General features: G+C 31.1%; 1 protein-coding gene across 4 annotated transcripts in view; it reads left to right on the top strand.

Moving 5' to 3' along the window:
* Syt7 (Synaptotagmin 7) overlaps positions 1-19,477 on the top strand; it is a 148,696-nt gene that overhangs the window by 31,289 nt on the left and 97,930 nt on the right. The window contains exon 1 of one of the 4 annotated variants that reach the window (XM_083082997.1): positions 8,123-8,140. The exons of 1 other annotated variant lie outside the window; for it this stretch is intronic. Coding sequence is in view for 2 of the 3 variants with exons in the window: in XM_083082994.1 (XP_082939120.1) it covers positions 16,595-16,696 (102 nt within the window). In the remaining variant the exon portion in view is untranslated. Of the gene's footprint in view, positions 1-8,122; positions 8,141-16,513; positions 16,697-19,477 lie in introns of those variants that run through there. 2 more of the 4 variants (XM_083082994.1, XM_083082995.1) reach the window with 2 other exon arrangements.

The following is a 19,477-nucleotide window of genomic DNA, read 5'->3' on the forward strand; positions in this document are numbered from 1 at the left end:
TCTTTCAACGAGATTGAGTGGGGAGGTATCGGCACGAGACATACCTTATTGTTATTCATAACAATTGGATGTAAACAATAGCGCGCTATACGTCACTTTTATGATGAGATTGAGTGGGGGGGGGGGGCCCACTCGAGTGGGGGGAATAGCGGCACGAGACCTTTCTTATTGTTATTCGCGTTCCGAGAAGGTGACGAGACAAGTTTTCTGTTGTATTATAGTTAGAATCGCGATCGTGATGAAAACTTATATCTATTGAAATGGATATCTTATACGACTTTATGCGTACTTTATTCTATCGAAATCAATCGCGCGATATTAATCAAGCGATATTAATTTTTGAATATTGTATTCGGCGAAAAAAAATATCCATTTCTAATTTAAAATTGTCTGATTGTCTTATCTAATTATCTTATAATGAGAGATACTATAAGAGATCGCTATAAAATGCGTGCGTATATTCGTGTATTAGATACATGTGTGTGCATTTAATCGCGCGATTTTTTAGTTTTCCAAATGAATAGTTTCGTGTAATCATGATTTCGCGATAAAATAAAGTGCGCATCGTGCGCTATTAATGTTAGGAGTATTATGGAAAGTACCGTATCGTCGTATTCTGGTGATTAGTGCGCGATTATAATTAATTTACTTTCGGGAGTGCCACAAAGAAATTAACGATGGAGAGAAGAGAAAAAGAGATAACATGAGAAGACATCGGACAATGCGGAATAATTGTAAAGTGAGTAATTTATATAATTTATTAGTTATTTATAAAATGAACTGCTTGCACTTTACGGTAATGAATCGTTTATATTGTTCGCAAAATAAATTTGAAAGACACTCCAACACTAGAAAAATAAATTATATTAATTAATTACATTTTCGATTTTGATATCAAATATCTCTTGAATTATTTGCTTTCGAAATATTGAATTTATTGTTCATTGTTCAATTTTTGACCTGTTTATTGTTATATGGTTATAATACTTCGTATTTTGGTACATCTATAAAAATTCAATATTTTAAAAATCTACTTCCAGTGTCTCTTAAGAGTAATTAATTAACAATTAATACAATTAATAAAAATTTATTCTGATTTATTTTGTATTTATTTACGATTCATTATAAATAAGTATTTTTGGAAATGAAGCTATCAGCGCCTAATATAAAGTCGATTCTCTCATCTATGTATAATATCAATTGCCTGTTATAATTAATAGAAATAAATTTAGAATTAAAGCTATATATACAAATTATTATTTAATTATGCTATAATTAATAATAAAATTATAATTAATAATAAAATTTATAATTGCTTCTAATTCGATTTCTGGTGCCATTAAGCGTGTCAGTCTAATGAAGGTATTAAAACTTTTAATCTTTAAAAGAAATTTACTGTGAAGATTAAGACTGATAAGATTTTCGTGATTAAATATTGTAAAATTTATTATGAGAAAATCGTAATTAACTGAAATTGAAATTAAGCTATTGAATCACACATGAAAAAATTTATATTTAATATTCCTTTATTGTTTATCTAAATTTAAGAATTTTTTTTGCTAAATGTAAATCTGATGCTAAAATATATTTAAAACAGTAAAATTAATATAATGAATGTCAAAATTTTAAACATTTTAGATCTTTTCAAAAATTCAGAGCTTTCCATATAATAAAATCGAGTTTAATATGACTCATTAAAGTAAATACAGGAAATTAATTTTTTACATTTATAATAGATTGAATATTTGAAACATCATAAAGAGATTTTATTAATTTTAATCTTTACAATGTGCATTTCTTTAATAGTTGCCATTTCTAACAATATATTTAATTTTAAATGGAATAAAACTTTTCCAACAACACGTTACATGTCATATCTGATTACTTATAATCACAGTTTCAAATTTCTCAAAATTGTGACGAGATAAAATATTTATGAGATCAAAATCATAAAAAACTTACAAGAAATTATTATTATTTTTCCATCTTTTGAACATATCGGTCAATTTATCCAGATTATTCTGAAAAGATTGTTGTGGACGTTCGATTTTTTCGCGTCGTGCTCATAATGTTACATTTATTCCCGGCGATTTATATTGATGTGAGCCAGCGATCGCATCGATGGCGAGAAAACCAAACGGTTAACGTCATTATCGCGTACAACGAAGTAACATCCTTCGAGCCAAGCGTAGTGCAAAATAGCAACTGCGACAGGATCGGAGTATGGGGCTCTTGTAAGAGCAATTAAATTATTAGTTTCCAAAGTGCAGAAATGTCAGGCGACATCTGGCTCGAATGCCGTGCTCGTTATAACCCTTGGCTTCTCAGCCATGTCCATCGTATTTTCGACGCTTTCATTTTTGCGATAATAATCCGAAATAAATGATACGTAACAAAATGGTTTCCACTTGAATTTCTTCCAGAGATTAATTCGCGATTCGTTGTTTTTTTCCATATACTTATAATATTGTTTAATAATTAATGACTCTAATAATTACGTTAAAGTTAATGAATTGAAATGATTTGAAAAGCGGTCTTAAACGAAAAAAAAATTATGTCTATTCATAATCTGGAGATTTCTGCAATTTTTGATAATTAAGTTTATGATGAAGGTATGTGCTAAAAAATAAAACAATCAAAAATAATAACAATCAAAAGTCACAGAAATTAATTTTTGAATAGCATTTTTTCGGTCTTAAAATTCTTTCATCGCACATTATATCGAGAACACTGCGTAGTATCATAAAACTTTTACTATCGTTAATTTTATTAAATATATATAATTTTATCTTGACGTATAATTAAAATGCCAAATTGTAAGGTTTTAATTAAATTTGAAGATTTTTTGCAGATATTGGATAGATCTTATTGTCAATTTTTTAATTCAAAATTTTGGAATCTCTGTGTCTGAAGACAATGTACATGTAGGTCCAAATTAATTGACATGTCGAATTCTTTAAAATTTTTCCATATTAGAAAAATAAATGTTATTTACGTATTGTGTTCTGTGTTTTGATAAAAAAATTTAGCCCGTTACAATATTTTGAATGCGTAATATTTTGAATACAATCGGTACAGTTACATAACCGAATAAACGAGCGAGACGCATAATTCACGAAAAAATATTGAATATTGATTCTAATTTGCAAAGCAAATCAGCAAAAATAATACAAAGAGATGTTGTATGCGTGAAGAGATCTTTTGCAAAAGGTCATCGCAATCTTATTATGATTTATATATTTAAAAGAACAAAAGGGAGTTTTAGCGTTTTTAAAAGATTGTTGTTAACATTGAAATTGCACCACTTCTACAAATCTTCTATAAAAGTAATCCTCAATTTTAAAAGATTTGAGGTTAATAAGGATAATAATAATAATGTGTTCTGCGATATCTCTCTTTTATAATAAAGGAATTTCAATTCAACATTAATTTTTTAATAATAATTATAATTAATAATAATAATTTTAATAATAATAATAATTTTAACAATAATAATAATTATATAACATAATTTTATAACTACCTAAAAAATTATCATACTTTTTTAAATTATTTTAGAATTATTATTATCCTTATCACGGAGAATGTTAAATTTATCGATTAAATATCCTATTCATTTTTTTACTTCGAGCAAAGTAGATCACTGAATCATTCTTTTTGCTATAAAATCTGTAAAGGTCACAATCTTTACATAGAATATTATCTTTCGCTAGCTTTCATCGTTGACACACACACACACACACACACACACACACAGAGAGTATCTCATTTCTTAGTAAATCCTCTCAGACAACTCGCCGCATAAAGAGGATATAACGGAAGTTGGCAGTCTGGTAGTGCATTATGTAGAAGTCTGACCTATCAACACAGGTCGCGTGTGTCCATGTGGCGTAAGTTGCGGCAAACTGGTAAATGATACGATAGGAGAGCATGCTGAGATTGCTAGTGGAAAGGTCGACGAAGTGCGATGTATAGCGCGGACCTAGTCGCGAATAATTGCTTTCAGGTTATCGCGCGGTGATGGCTGCTCGACGATTGATGGAGATTCTGGAACACCACCTTTGGAACATCGTGCGGTCTATCGATGCTCTCTTTTCGAAATTACGCATCATTCAATATGTTAACGTGAATAATTTATCGATGTAGGACGATTGAAATAAAATATTCCTTTATCTCGGACATTCTTTTCTCGTTTGACGTCAAGATCCTTCCAACTTGTCTCAATTATGTACGAACTAATCCACATGGGATGAGCGATCTGGTTAGACGGATGGATATACGCGAAATGGAACAATATTATTAGTTTCTCGAAAGAAATGTAAGATGGATGCTGCGTAATATAAAAAATGGAAAGATCGATGAATCATCTTGATATTAATTAGTATTCAGAATAACGAATGAATGAACTAATCAAAGTAAATAATGCAATTCAGGCACGAGAAACTTGCCTTAAGAAACGTTAATGTATATTTATGAGAAGCTGATTAATTCAATGTTTATAGCAAAGAGGAGTAATATTGATGGAAAATAACTTTGAAAAAGCATACCTATAATCGTCATAAACGGAAGTAAAGGGGAATCAGCATTTTAGATGTGAAAATTTTCTGACAAGTTCTAAATATGTCATGGTAAGAAAACTTTGAGGATTTAAATCAAGCCGATTCGCGGGGTAAATAGGGATCGTGAACATAGGACTGTTGTTGTGTTTGCCTTTCGACTTTTTCCCGTATTTTCTAGTACAGAAGGGTCTTCGATCGCGTCCAGTGTAATCTAGATTGCCATAAACGGCATGATTTCTCTTACCGCGTACAAGTCTGGCCAGTTTATGTTCCTTGTGCTGAGCTAAGCACCAATTCGTATTGCGAATCCTCTCCTCAAGGGACTGGGCAAATTATTATTTAAGAAGAGAAGACCGTGGTAGGAAATTTACGAGCAGAAAGTGCACGAAAAATCGGCAATATTTTCGTTAAATCGTCGACCGATTTTCTCTTTAATGCTGACTGATATGTACTGATTATGGCAATGAAAGGTCTGTGATTTAAATATTACGGACATTAAACTGGATTTACGATCTACGTGCGTTCTTGAAAATGTCGAAAGCTAATATTCGTGAAAATTGAATGTAATCGAAGATTTTTTATATTTTATAGTATTTTAATCACGGTAAAAAATCCATTTAAAATATTGTTTCTCTCTGTTTGTTGTAATCCAATTAATTAAGCCATTTCTGTTCGTTCATATAGTTCAATTATTTTGAAACTCGATTAAACAATAAAATACATTGGCGCACTTGTACATTGTATTTTATATAATACATCTAGACGCGGGAAAATTATTCCTCATTATAATTACATTAAAATCTGATAATAAAAGACCATGTACGATATTTATGATAATATTGGATTATTTAGCTGTATACCGGGACATTTATTACGTAATATACTGCAAGAGAGCTCTACGTAAATAGTTTGCTCCGATGCAATATTTCGGAGCTTGCTAATTAATTTCGCGATCGATAGACGAGGTACGTCTTTTGACAGAACGTATTTCTTGAGGATTACTGAGAAAGACGCGCAATTTTCCATTGTAAAGGATAATTAATGTAGCATGAATCGTAATAAGAACGTAAGGGTCGCCTCAACTTTGGCGATCCGACCGAATTTGCAATCGTCAAGCGCACGATTTTCAACGGACCTGGACCGTGAATGGGAACTCAAACGAGATATACCTCGATGCACAAGAGGGATTTTCTGTCGGTTTACGACGACTCAAAAGGAAAGTTGTCCCCGCATCGTCGTCTCCTACGGATTTTTCTCCGCGGGGAATCCGCGCGTTTCTTTTTATCGGAGTAACGGAAAAACGTTTCACTCGGTCACTACGAACACTTGGAAATTACACAATCGGCACAAAGGGAGCTCCATATATTTTTTTTTCTTTCTTGTGTCGCGAAAGCTTAAGCTTTCCTTCGTTAAAATCTCGACGTTTTCCGTTTGGTCGCGCCCCTTCTTTCGCGAAACTGTGTACATTTATTCTCAGGATGATAGAGTCGCGCGCTTGACCCAATTTCGCTTCTTTTCATTTGCGAGCGGCGGTTGTCAATTATGAATACCATTTTCTCCAGATCTAGTCCTGCCGGTTTTTTCCTCTTCCACTTTTGCGGTGAAGAAAATTTGTCATTTTGCTCTTCAGCCAATGTCCCGTCACCGTTATTTATCGTTCGAATAACGTTCGACATAAGGGTCGCTTATAAATACAAGCGGACTAATTGAAAGAGAAGTGCTTAGATTTATGGCCGTACGCGCATTTGATTAAACTCTGTACTATGAATCGGACATCACGTTGTTTGCAGAGATATCAGTTTTTGTTATGACTCTAAACTCGCACGCGATGAGAAAGAAATGATAACGCAGAATATATAACACAATATTTTCTATAATACAATATTTTATAAGAAAATATGTGTGTTATATTTTATAATATATCGTTACTAAAATATATACTAGTATTTAGTTTTTTTTTTAATTTAATATTTTTACTGAATGTATATATTTAATTTTTTTTAAAATAACCACATTTCTCTTTCTTCTTTTTCGTGCCCCATTTTTGACCCAACTAGTATTATCTTTTGCTTGACTGTTTTCTCATCAAACTATTTCCAAAATTAAATAACGGTGATAAATTTTTAAGCATTTCGCTAGGATTTGGTAAAAAACAATTTCTCGCGACAGAGAATTTATTGTTCACATTTTCAGTTTTATTACAGGAAACTAATGTTCGGCACTACAACGATAAAACTCTTATTTATAAAATATAAGTAAAGTGCACTCATGTTAGAATATAAGTTAAGATAAGTGCACTTAAGACACACTTGCGTTTTAAGTGCACTTATCGTATTTTTTATTTAATAATACGGAAAAAAGAATGTGTATTAATTTATAAACAAATATATTATTCGTTGTCGGTGAAATTGGACTAAACTGTAAAGTTATAATCGCTTTATACACAAGATTACGAAATCAAATAAGCGGATTATTTGACATTAAATTAATTATTATAAATAAATACAAATTTTAAACATACGATCCTTTGAAACATTTCCAATAACTAATATAACTAATAAAATATTTGATTATTATTTGCGTCATTCACATCATTAGCGGAATATATACGTCGCTACATATTTGAAAAAGAATTTCTTTCTCTCTCAAAGAATTTTCTCTCGACAAGAGCGTTATTATATTTTCCCTAATAATTTTTCCCTAATAATTCCCCGATATATCGAGCGTGTATCTGTTCTGTCAGTAACAGGATTGGTTCCGCCAGTTTTTCGCGATAGGTTTACGGGACTTATCGCTCAGCCGGATTTGCAATGACGTTGCACGCGCTTCGTCATATGACGTACGATCGTCGTGAATCCCGGAGAGGAATTCGAAATTCGCGAGATGAAGATTAGAGCTTCGATCAGTGATATCGAATTTCTCACAATATGTATTATGGCCATTACAATCATCCCCTGGTATATTGTACATATACATATATACGAATGCGATCTCGAAACCGGAGCACAATGCGCAGAAATCCCCTCTCCTTTAACTGCATATCGGCTTTAAATGACACCAGCTGCACTGTAATATATGCATGATTTTCGGTACCGAGAGATGCGGATGGTAGTCTGCTCGGTATAATTAATCCACTCCGCAGAAGCAGCAATAAAGCTGCGCTATTACATATGATGTGTTTACGGTTGTAACATCTCGCCATCATATATATGTACATACATACATACACACATAATTTATTGAGACATTAAATAACTTGGTGTTTGCATTATATCGAAGAGGTGCATTAACACGTCAATTCAACGGCGAATTAGTGGCGAATTTTCCGTCTCGCGATTAACGGGGAGAGAAAGCTTTTATCTACAAAACCTCGGAAGTAATAAATATGCCGCGGGCGGAACGAGTTTGTGCGGGAAACGCTCGCATTGCGAGTCCCGGTATCTCACCATGTTGCATCCGAAGAGAGAGAGAGAGGGGGGAAGAAAGAGAGATATACGATGTACTAACAGATCCATCGATCGGAGCGAGGTACTTGGCTTTTTAACGACGTGTCAATCCTCGAAGCCCGTCCGATAAGAGCGGTACGTAAATCTACAATTTGCTCGACAGACGATTGCAATAGAACGATGTTTCACGAATAATAATGGTTTCCGGTATATCTGTCTCTCAGGATTTTTGACAGACAGGGATTTTCAAAATAAGGTTTAAAATATGATATAAGTAATATTTTGAATTGATAACATTTATCTATAACACATAAGCGGTGGGAAAATTATGCAAATATTTACAACAAGAAAGAAAAACTAGTGTATAAGTCTTAATATATTTTTTTTAAATTTCTTTATCGATGAAAATGATTTTCTCAATAAATGTCAATGTGACATAACCGTAAAGATATTATCGCTGTGTTAGATTCAAAGGAAACAAATTACGGTATTAAATTATTTTCGCGATTTATGAAAACGCTTATTTTTTAGAGGAAGAAAAAAGTTTTACAGGCAATTAAGAAACTTTCACAGTTGCTGATCCTTATAATATAAGTAACATTTCATGTAATGATATACGATAATATCCATCTATAATAACACATAAGCGATAAGAAAATTACATAGATATATATAATAAAGGAGAAAGAAAAACTAGTCCATAGTAATAGTTTTTAATATATATATTTTTTTTATCGGTTCTGAAGACGATTTTTTCATCAATAAATGTGAGTGAAGTGTAATCGTAAAAATATTATAGCTGTGTCAGACTCAAAAGGAAAAAATTACGGTACTAAATTATCTTCGCGATTTATTAAAACGCTTAATTTTTTTTAAAAAGAGAAAGAAAAAAGTTTCACAAGCAATTAAGAAAATTCCACAGTTGCCAATCGTAACTATCGGGTACCGCAATAATTTCGCTGAAACGGCAAGGTAGAAAATTTAGATTGAAAGTTTCGAAAACTTTTAATTCCAATATGTCCGTGCAAACGTTCATTTTTCTCCGAAGGAAATGTAATTGCTCATCAGTTACGATGAAATCATGCGATGATTTTTCTTATATACATTCTATGTTTTGTTTTAAAAAATCGAATTATACTTTAAATCTGCGAGAACGCACATATCCTTAAAAAAAGTAAAATATATCTTTTACACAATATTTATCGAAATAACAAATTAATATTTATCAAAATATCAATATCATTATTTGCTAATTTGCATGCTAATCCTGTTCGAACCAAAAAGATTTGCATATAATTATACTGGGATTGTTCATTTTGAATAATGGAATGCATATTTTTTTCTATTCGATATGTCGTCAATTTTTTTCTGTTTTACATTTACATAAACAGAGCAATATGGAATACATTTTGATAGCCGCATACAAATCTCCAAAAACGAAAAAAATTTATATAAATGCAGTGAAATACATTCTTTTTTTATTTTTAAAAGTGCATGACTATTTTTCACTTGTAGAGATTTTACAAAGAAAAATATGATAACAGGAAAAAAAAGAATTGAAAAGAGAAAAATTAAACCTATGAATTTGTTGAAGATGTTTGGAAGTCAAGTAAATATTTGTTTATAATTTTTATAAAAAATTAAATAACGTATTTAACATTATTTAATCTTTTATCGCACTTGCAGCACGACGAAATACATTTGTGCACATGCGAAAGGTATAAATTTGATGATGCATTTCACGGGAAATTTATAAATATGCATATAATTTATACTATTATAAAATTTATAAATAATGCTCTCAAAATTATAACTATTATTATTGATTTTATCTTTGCTCTTTTTATGCATCAGAAAGTTACAATCGTGCTAAAATCTAGAGACTGCATCCTAGGTCGATAATTTCGTTATTAAAACAAATTATTTTCCGATTATATATTATAATGCAATTGCATATTTCTTGTGATTATTCGTTTATCGAGTTTTATGACGATATAAATTATGGATGAAAAACTTTTTTAATTATGTAACTTTAGTGTAAAGAACTGATAAACCTCTGTCGATAACTATTTCTCGTAGAATAAATGAATCAAAATAATACGCTTCCTTTAAGGGTTGCAAGGTGGCGGTATGTATCTACCTATTGAATAAAAATCATTGGAGGTTTATCTAAACTAATTTGTTATAAAAATTAAATATATATATATATGTGTACAGAGAAATTATTTGTTGCGTGAAATATAAAATTGCGATACTTTTGATGAGAAATTGAAACATTTTACCATTTAATCTCTTTTGTAAAAAGGAAAAATGGATATAAATTTAATATTAGAATGATCGTTGATAATATGTGCGTCATTGTATTATTGATAATTATATCTTTTAATTAATTCTTTTTAAAAGTTTTTAACTATTATCCATTGTGAAAGATTGTGACAATTGTGAGAGAAATAATCAAGTTTTTTATGATGATCGGATATTAATTCTTATTTTCTTTTATGCATAAAATGGAAAAATTATTCTTTAAATTAATTTCTAAAACAATTATCTTTTTCACTAAAATTTTGAAGAGAAAAAGATTTTTCATATAGTAAAACGAAATGTACAAGAACTTGAGAAAAATTTGTTAATACAACATTATATATTTATATATTTTTCTAGACAAAGTTTACAAGTTATTTTTTTATTATCTTATTTGTCATTTTCGTTCGGAAAAGAATATGTAAAGTTATAAATCTATCAAGAAACCTATTTCTAAATTATTACTGAATCTAGAAAATTGTGTGGATGTGGTTAGTGATTTTGTGGGTATTTTTGTACTTCTTCAATCATAATTTTAGACACACATACACAAAACGCACGAAATCACTGAGATACGTCGAATTATTGATGGTACTGTAATTTCACATTGAATATGGTGTACATTTACATCATTTTACCATTATTCATCGAAATCAAAGCATCATCAATCACTTCATCACTACATGTCACACATGGATATGTTCAAATTTGATTGATAATCCATTTAATATAACATTGATATTGCCACAGAATTTCTATTTCGTGACTGTTTGATGTAGCGTTTAATATGTTTTGCTTTTTTCTCAACCGTAATTGCAGTTTGCAATTTTCATCTACAATCTTCGTGCCATTTTCGCGAAATTGTACATCCTAGGACAGAGTCATTGCGAGTTTAATTCGGACGCTATATCGTCCGATTTCCATTTCATGAAAAGTCTCAACTATGCTCGTTTCATTTTGCATTGGTTCGCGTTATCCGACGATTGAGATTGAGCGTTAAATCAATTTAATCGAGTTGCGGATTATCGATTCAATCTGCCATAAAAAGTTATTTATCAGTTTTATCATATCGTGCGTAATGCGTGTTGAGTTTCTCATGGGTATCACTAAAATATGACCTCGTATAATCGATTTTCCGACATCAGGTATATGATTCGTAATGAAAGAGATAATATTAGTCACATTTATGTTATCGCGCTTATCGCAATATGAATGACGGGACAAAGTGCGCTACATGTTTACTAAAATTAACAATATAACGATAATATAGTTATGCGTGATTTTATACGCAATACACGTGAATAAATTGACACTTATTAGCATAAATTAATTCAAATAATATAATTAACAGCTCTTTTGTTGATCTATACGTGTATCGATTATAATATAATGAAGATGCAATTTCTTTCAAGACGCTATTTTGTATAAGTAATTTAGTTTTATATGCAAATTTGGTGATGAGATTTTATAACAGTTGAGGAGATTGTTAAAGAGACTATTAAAAATGAAGGAGCGAGAGGCTCGTTTACAGCTGAAGAGTTAATTATGCTTATTATTATTTTTATTATGACAGTTACAAAAAAATACTATTACACAAAATGATGTATAGAATTGGACATTATTATATTAAAAATTAATATCGATTTTTTTAAATATATTTTAACGATATAATTTGCAATCAATTGTCCAATTAAATTGAGGGGAATAGGAATGGGGTAAATTGTTTTAATAGCTAATCCATATAATATTATAATAGCTATCCGTATAATATTAGTATTTAATAGCTAATACGAGTCCCACGTGTGACATGCTGCTTTACTACAGTGAAGATTTAATCACGATTTCTCGTCACGTTATGCTTTTCCCACATGTTTGACAGTAATTTATTATATCACGTTGCCCATATTGCTAATAATGTTGATGTGAAATGGTACAATGAATTTAAACAATAAAATACAATTGATAGTTTGAGTTAACTAAAATATACAAAATTTAATGCGTGCGAATATTTGTTTTCAGATTTTCTAAAAAATACACGTGATGAAACATAATTTTTTGAAAAAACGGACATTACAAAATGTTAAATTGAAATATACAAATTTAAATAGACAAATATTAGCCCTCTCTTTCTCTCTCTCGAAATAATTCAAGAATCAGATGCAACCTTTCTTTAAAAAGAAGAGATGATTAAAATTTCATTTTTTATAATGTATATAAAAATTATTACATATACAACTCTTGGTGTACAAGTTAATGTCATTACTTTTTGATCTAAATTGTCATTTTGCTCTACTCGCAGATCTATCAGAGAGAGAGAAAAAAAGAAAAAACGCTCGTAAAAGGTTACCGATTTTATTTAAGACCCGGTATATGTATATTTTTTTAGCATTTTGAAGTTTGACGGTTCCCTCCGCGTTTCAAATCCATTTGATTCAGTGTTGATTCATTTCGACTCTTCATTAGCATATGAATGTGCATAAAGGTGGTAATCACATAATTGGCTTTTCGGCGATGAACGGGTACGGGCAGAAGAGGGGAAAGGGATGAAATTCTCGCAGAGATTGATGCGGGTCACGGGATAACGCACTGGGGCAACAACTGGTAGCCCGATGGTGGCCTCCGAAGGTGCGCGAGAATTTCCGGAGAGGACCGAGCTCGTCGTCGAGTCAGTCGCGATTCACTCGCGGCATTCGGCGAGTGACAGACAAGAAACACCGGTCGGGGCGGACGAGGACGGAGAGCCCGGTACAAGGGGGGGAGGAGGGTACCGCGTGCGGAAAGTGGAGCAAACGGGGAAAGGGAAATTGGGTGAGGGCGAAACGCGGAGATAGATAGCGTGGCGATATCATCGAGCGACGGTGAAGAGCGTTTCGTACTCTGCGTTGTTGTTTGAAGGCGGCATTTTTTTATCACCCCGTGGGGGTGCACTATCGGTGCGCGATAAGTGCTGACATCTGCGTACCACCCTCGGCGTACACCGGGGTTTCTCTCTGGTGCAAGATGCAGGTCGCCGTGACGTTTTTCCGCCGCTGTTGAAATATGAGTGTGTATGTGTGTGTGCGTGCGTGTGTGTGTCGCGCAGATTTTGCATGCGCAAATGATATTACCTAGCGTCTTTATGTTCGCGATCATAACTGTCACTTAGCGATTGAATAGCACGAGTGAATAGCTCGTTTTCCCCGATAAATCGGCTTGACGAAAATGAAGCGAGCGAGTTAATTACGTCGTTAGCTCGCATGCTGCCGTTGCTTCCGCAGCTATGATGGGAATCGGAGCTGATTTTTCTCCACAGCAGTAAATGCTTGGCGTGAAACGCGGGTGCTCCTATCGGCGGCGTACTTTAATTGGCTCGCCGAGTCTCATTCCTGGCGGTTCGCCAATAACCAGCGGCGGAAAGGCCAACCGATGGGAAATTTGGCGAAGCAGAGTGCGCTCGAGCGAATGATTGCTTTTAGATGCATATTTCTGCGCTTTTTACCTTTCGTGGAAATAAAATGCGGAGAATGAGAAAGAGGGGGAGGGAAGGTGTTGGAAATTATTGTTAATGTTTATTGTACTAATAATGTTTGTTTTTAATTAATAAATTCAAGATGTTTACTCACAGAATGCTTGTCAGGAAATTAAAGTTAGAAATCTTAACATCTTTTCTTTCTCTTTCAGGAAAATGAACAAAATAGACATATATTTTGGAAAATACTGTGTGATTTCTGTTTTCCACTAATTTGATAACTTCATAACTTATTTATTAATTTAATCGTATTAAATTTATGAAAAAATTATTATACAGCGCTTTTTAAGTACGATCGAATGCGGATTGAAAAAATTTGATTAAAATTTATTAAAAAATTTTGTAAAACGATGTTTTTATTTATTTTTTTCCACTAATTTGATAACTTCATAACTTATTTATTAACTTAATCGTATTAAATTTATGAAAAAATTATTATACAGTGCTTTTTAAGTACGATCGAATGCGGATTAAAAAATTTGATTAAAATTTATTAAAAAATTTTGTAAAACGATGTTTTTATTTATTTTTAACGTTACAGAAGCATTATGTAAAAAGAACTTTTATCTATGAAATTTTATTTTAAAAGCAGATAGGAATATCAATTGTACACGAGAGATACCATTCTTTGTACGCTACGCAGAATATCTTATGCACATTATGGATTCAATAAGTTTTTATATTTTCAATATTTTATCTTTTTTTTTGTATATTTTTTAAACTTATGCAAAATTTAACGGTTACATAATTAGAGAATTTTTGTAATGCTTGCTTATGCGAGTGGAAAATGCGAGTGAATTTTTGTATTATTGTTATTATATTATTGATACAATTGACAATTGATAATTTTTATGCATGATAGCTCTGAAATTTACAGACACAATAATTGTAACATCTACGCGCATGTTTTCACTAAAATCTTATCAAAATTATTAATTAATTGAACACATATTATATATAATAACTTATTAAATACAAAAACATTATTAAAGTTTAACTTTAATATAAAGAGATAGTTAAATCTCTCCGAGAACCGAAGATATATTAATTTATATGTAAACATTATATTAATTATATTAATTACATTAATTGTTTATTTTATTTTGTTTAGTTTTATTGTTTTATTATTTTATGAATTTTAATGTAATATAAAACTAATATAAACTAATATAAATTTTTTAATATAAATATGATATATTAATATTTGAATTCGAAATAAATGGCGCATCTTCAGACAATCAATGAGTCGTACGATATTTCAACGATCGTAATTTTTGCGATAGAACTTTAATTGGAATTAAATCTGAACTTACTCTTATGCATGGCGGAATGCCAGGAATTGTGCTAAAATGATTTATGGGGGAAAAATTTCTCGTTTGCGCTGCACCTTATCTATTTTTGCCGGTGATTTATTTTTGTTTCTGTGATTATTATCGCATTTTAACAATCTATTAAAAGCAACGAATTGTTTTTGCATTCAGAATCATAGTTTTTGTGCAAGTATTATCAAGATCTTGCATTTTGTTTAGTTGATAGTTACCGGAAAGGTAATTTTTGGAATTTGCATTGTCGATTATTTTATAGAAAAAAAAGGAGAAAACGTGAATTTCTGTGAATTTTTTATGTGCTTTTATTAATCAATTTACATAAATATAATCTATTATAGAAAAAAAAACACGCAGCAGAAAATTTCTACTGAACAAAAGCGAGGATGAAACTAAAGTTTTGGTAAAGTTAGTTTTGAAAATATCACAAATTGCTTATACGAACTTGTAATATACTTTCGCAAAGCAAGTATTTCGTGCTAAATGGGGCTTAACGTTTTTGCCATCAATGTAATGACCCATCATAAGAATTAATTTTAACGATCTCATTTAACGTCGAGTTAATCTCAGTAGTGCTCGTCTTCCAGGCTCAATTAATAAATACGATATTTTTTATGCGCTGCTAATTAATATTTTTTCGTATCTTAATTTTTAATTTATTTTATTGTCAAAAATGCTAGCATCGATACGCAATAGTATGGATTTGAAGGGTTCTGAAATATAAGAATTATGACAAGTATCGCTGCTATAACAAATGGGTACGAAACTTTTGTCAGTCTATCGAATAAACCATATGTTACTTTTCTAACAACTACGTGTAATAAGTAAAGGCAATCTCAAAATAGGATCTGTCTATATTGTGACATAGCTGAGTCTCGTAACTCCACATAGACTGATCATCCATCTTTTCTAAGACTTTTCAAGATGTTGAACTAAGTTACTTGTTTTTTAATGCTTGACCAGAAAGAAATACTATTATAAAAATTTCATGTTTTCTGGTATCTTTACGTCACTCATATCTTGAACAGAATTCTTTACTTGTACGCATTTAAGAGATTAAAAGCACTTTAATTCAGTTTGAATGACAGTCGAACAAAAACATCACCGGGGGAGGAGATTAAATATCTGTAAAAGTTTTCAAACCGCATGAAAAATTTTCTACGCTAAAAAAGATACATCTCTTTTAACACGCCCTTGTTCACAGTACATATCTGTTATATATTTAAATCTTATCTAAGAAAATATATGGATTGTGTCAAAGGACATTGCTCATTTCGGTCGTACTGTAGATGCATTACTGAAGGATGATAACTTCGATTCATCCTGCTCGAAATTAGTTGCAATGAATCTTTGAGAGAGTTTTCCTTGACGAAATTCGCAGAGTTTTTAAGAACTTATTTACATAAGTGGAAACTTTAGCTAACGCGTCTTTAATACCGAAAAGAGAAGGTAAACATGGTGTATATGGGACTCGCGGGGCAATACTTCTCGGAGCTGGATCCGAATTTCAATGGCCCGCCAAGAGCAGTCGATCCAGATGTCCGTGCTCGCAAACTTGTAAGTAACAAATTCTCACGCTGACAAAGTTTTTAAATTTAGTCTTAATAATGCCGTTTGTTACACAAATCAATTTTATAGGTTTTTTGTACAATAAGTTTTTTTTGGGAAAATATATTTATTTATAAAACGAATTAATGAATTTTAAGGAATAGCCTTTCATTATTTATTATCTTAATAAGCATACTCTTTATTTATTGTTACATTATTGAAAATTTTACGCTAGTGTCAATTTCTAATAAAAATTTAATTTTGATCTATCTTATATCTCGAACATTGCAATTGCATTGTTGGATTAATTTAAGTACTTTTACTTCACTTTTGAATTATGTATGTATACACGAATGATGAAACTCTCATCTCTATATATTTTCTTTAAATTAGATCCACTGTTTACACTGAGTTTACGATGTTGGAAACTGTTATTAACTATATTTCGTTATTAAACTGCATAGCTGTTTTTTCAATTTTTGTTTATTCTTTTCGTTTATCTAAATAAATGTACGTATAAGATAAGAGAGGAATAGCATGAACATATTTCTCTTTCTTTCATAAAAGAACAGTTTAAGTAAAAAATGTAAAAAAATAGATTAAAGATTATTTCTGAATGAATTTTAGATATTTAAAATTGATTAGAAATGTATCCCATTGCGCACATAAAATTGAAAACAACATTTCTAAAGCGCTTTATTATTTTATGCTTCCAACACTAAGTGCTACTGTAAAATGTACATTTGTAATAAGCTACAGAACAATAGCATTTCCTTTTAATCAGAAATTCTTTGATATTCTTCTTTAATGCAAAAAATCAGATAATTTACGATTTAAACCCGCATTTGCCATATATAATTTTAAAATCATATTTAATTTTTTACGTTCTAATCCACATTAATTCTATTTTCAAATTTATATGTTAAAGTATTTATCTCAATCCGCCACAGCTCAGTGTAATTTTAAACAATGAAATGAGACTGCCATATAATCTCTTTTGCAGTAGCATTTAATATATAATTTTCTTTACTTATACCAAGTGAACATTTTACTTTAGAGATCCCTTTATACCGCTTTACACTTTACACATTAAACACAATTTTTCTATGACATTACATTCTATAATTTTCACATCTCAAAAGTTTTTAATGATATATGTGATATCATTGTACACGAAAAAGCAAATCTTGTTCTGAGAAATTAAAAAATTATAAAAATTATTTTGTGTAAAATCCGCTTATTAAATTAAAGACTTTTCTATTATTTTGCTACAAAAAGGAATATATTTTACGCCATAACAAGATATAATCAAGCATTTATAATACATAAATGTGCGCAATACTGAATTGTACTGTGCGATAATTATCGCGTCGGTACATTCTGTGTAATTGATCAACTTTTAACGAACGGAAAAGCTGATCGCGACTGTCGCGCGTATTTAAAATTGCCTGAAAGCCATCGTTGATTAGTTACCGATGATTGCGCGCCGGTATTTTCTCTGTCCGCAAACTGTAATCGCTTTATCAGCCGATAATCGTGTTTCAATGGAACGCACGATGTAACGAATTTAAATGGTCGCTTTTGCGGTGAGAAAAGACTTTTCATTCTAGAGTGCACTTCGGTGCATTCGCTCGCAAAACACGCCCATAATGTTAATGAGTCCGGGCTCGTGCTGCATTATTATTGCAGACCTTCTTCCTGCTTGTTTGTTAACGTTCCTGCAGAGCTGGTTTACATCGTCGTGAATCGAATTAGCATTGAGTGTAATCGCAAAATGACTAATTATTCCGAGAATTAAATATAGTATTTTATTATTAACGCGTTCTTTGATAAAAAACAGAAAGAAATCCACCTCTAAAAGAAGAAGATGGGTTTGATGGACGCGAGGATCGGAAGTATCGTGAGGGGAATCGAGAACAAATGTTTATGGAAACACGTTAGCGATTCAAAGAGAGTCATAATATACGTAACACGCTTTGGAAGCTAAAATGTGGGGCGGATTCTTTTAAGCCATAGTTTAGTCCGAACATCATTGGAAATAATGCGTTCAGATTAAGGGTATACGACACACGAATATATAAGAGATATCTCGGAAAAAATCTCCATCATTTGTTAAGTTGATGTAAAAGAGTCGCATTAAGCAAAATATATACAGAGTGTTTTCGCCTTTTGCATCAATTTAATAATTATAAATTTTACATGTAATTATTGAAAAAGTCATAGATTCTATTTAAAATCTTAGAGAGAAAAAATCACATTGATATAAGGAATAGGGAGGCAGAAACATATTTTATAAGTAAAATTATTTAAAATAAATTAAAAATCTCACGAGATTTTTTGAGGACACTCTATATATTTTTCGCATTCGTTAAGCAGATAAGACAGAATTAATTTGCAAAGTGCTAACAGAAGTAGGATACCTTGGATGCTATCTTGTAATGAAATGAATATATTTCTCGCATATAAAATTGGATATAAATTTATAAATAAGAGTGATATAAAATCTCCCTCAGATAACAGCAATTATTTCGAATTAGAATTTAATTTATTTAAGTGAGTTTGCACATGTGAGGATAATTCTTATCACTTCATATAAAGCAAGGAAATTATATCAATATATTTAGAACAAGAATATTTTCAAACTTGCCTACTCGTAACTGAATATTGAAAAAAGCCTGAAATATTTATAAACAATTTTAATCGCGCCATGATGATTCCAACATTTTTACATTTTCGAACAATATTGTCGACAATCCGGGGAATAAACACAGGTATTCAGGAATGTTCCGA

Source organism: Camponotus vicinus, unplaced genomic scaffold, assembly GCF_025532165.1.
Source record: "Camponotus vicinus isolate PSW18456_S1 unplaced genomic scaffold, iyCamVici1.0 SCAF_11, whole genome shotgun sequence".
Lineage (NCBI taxonomy): Eukaryota > Metazoa > Arthropoda > Insecta > Hymenoptera > Formicidae > Camponotus > Camponotus vicinus.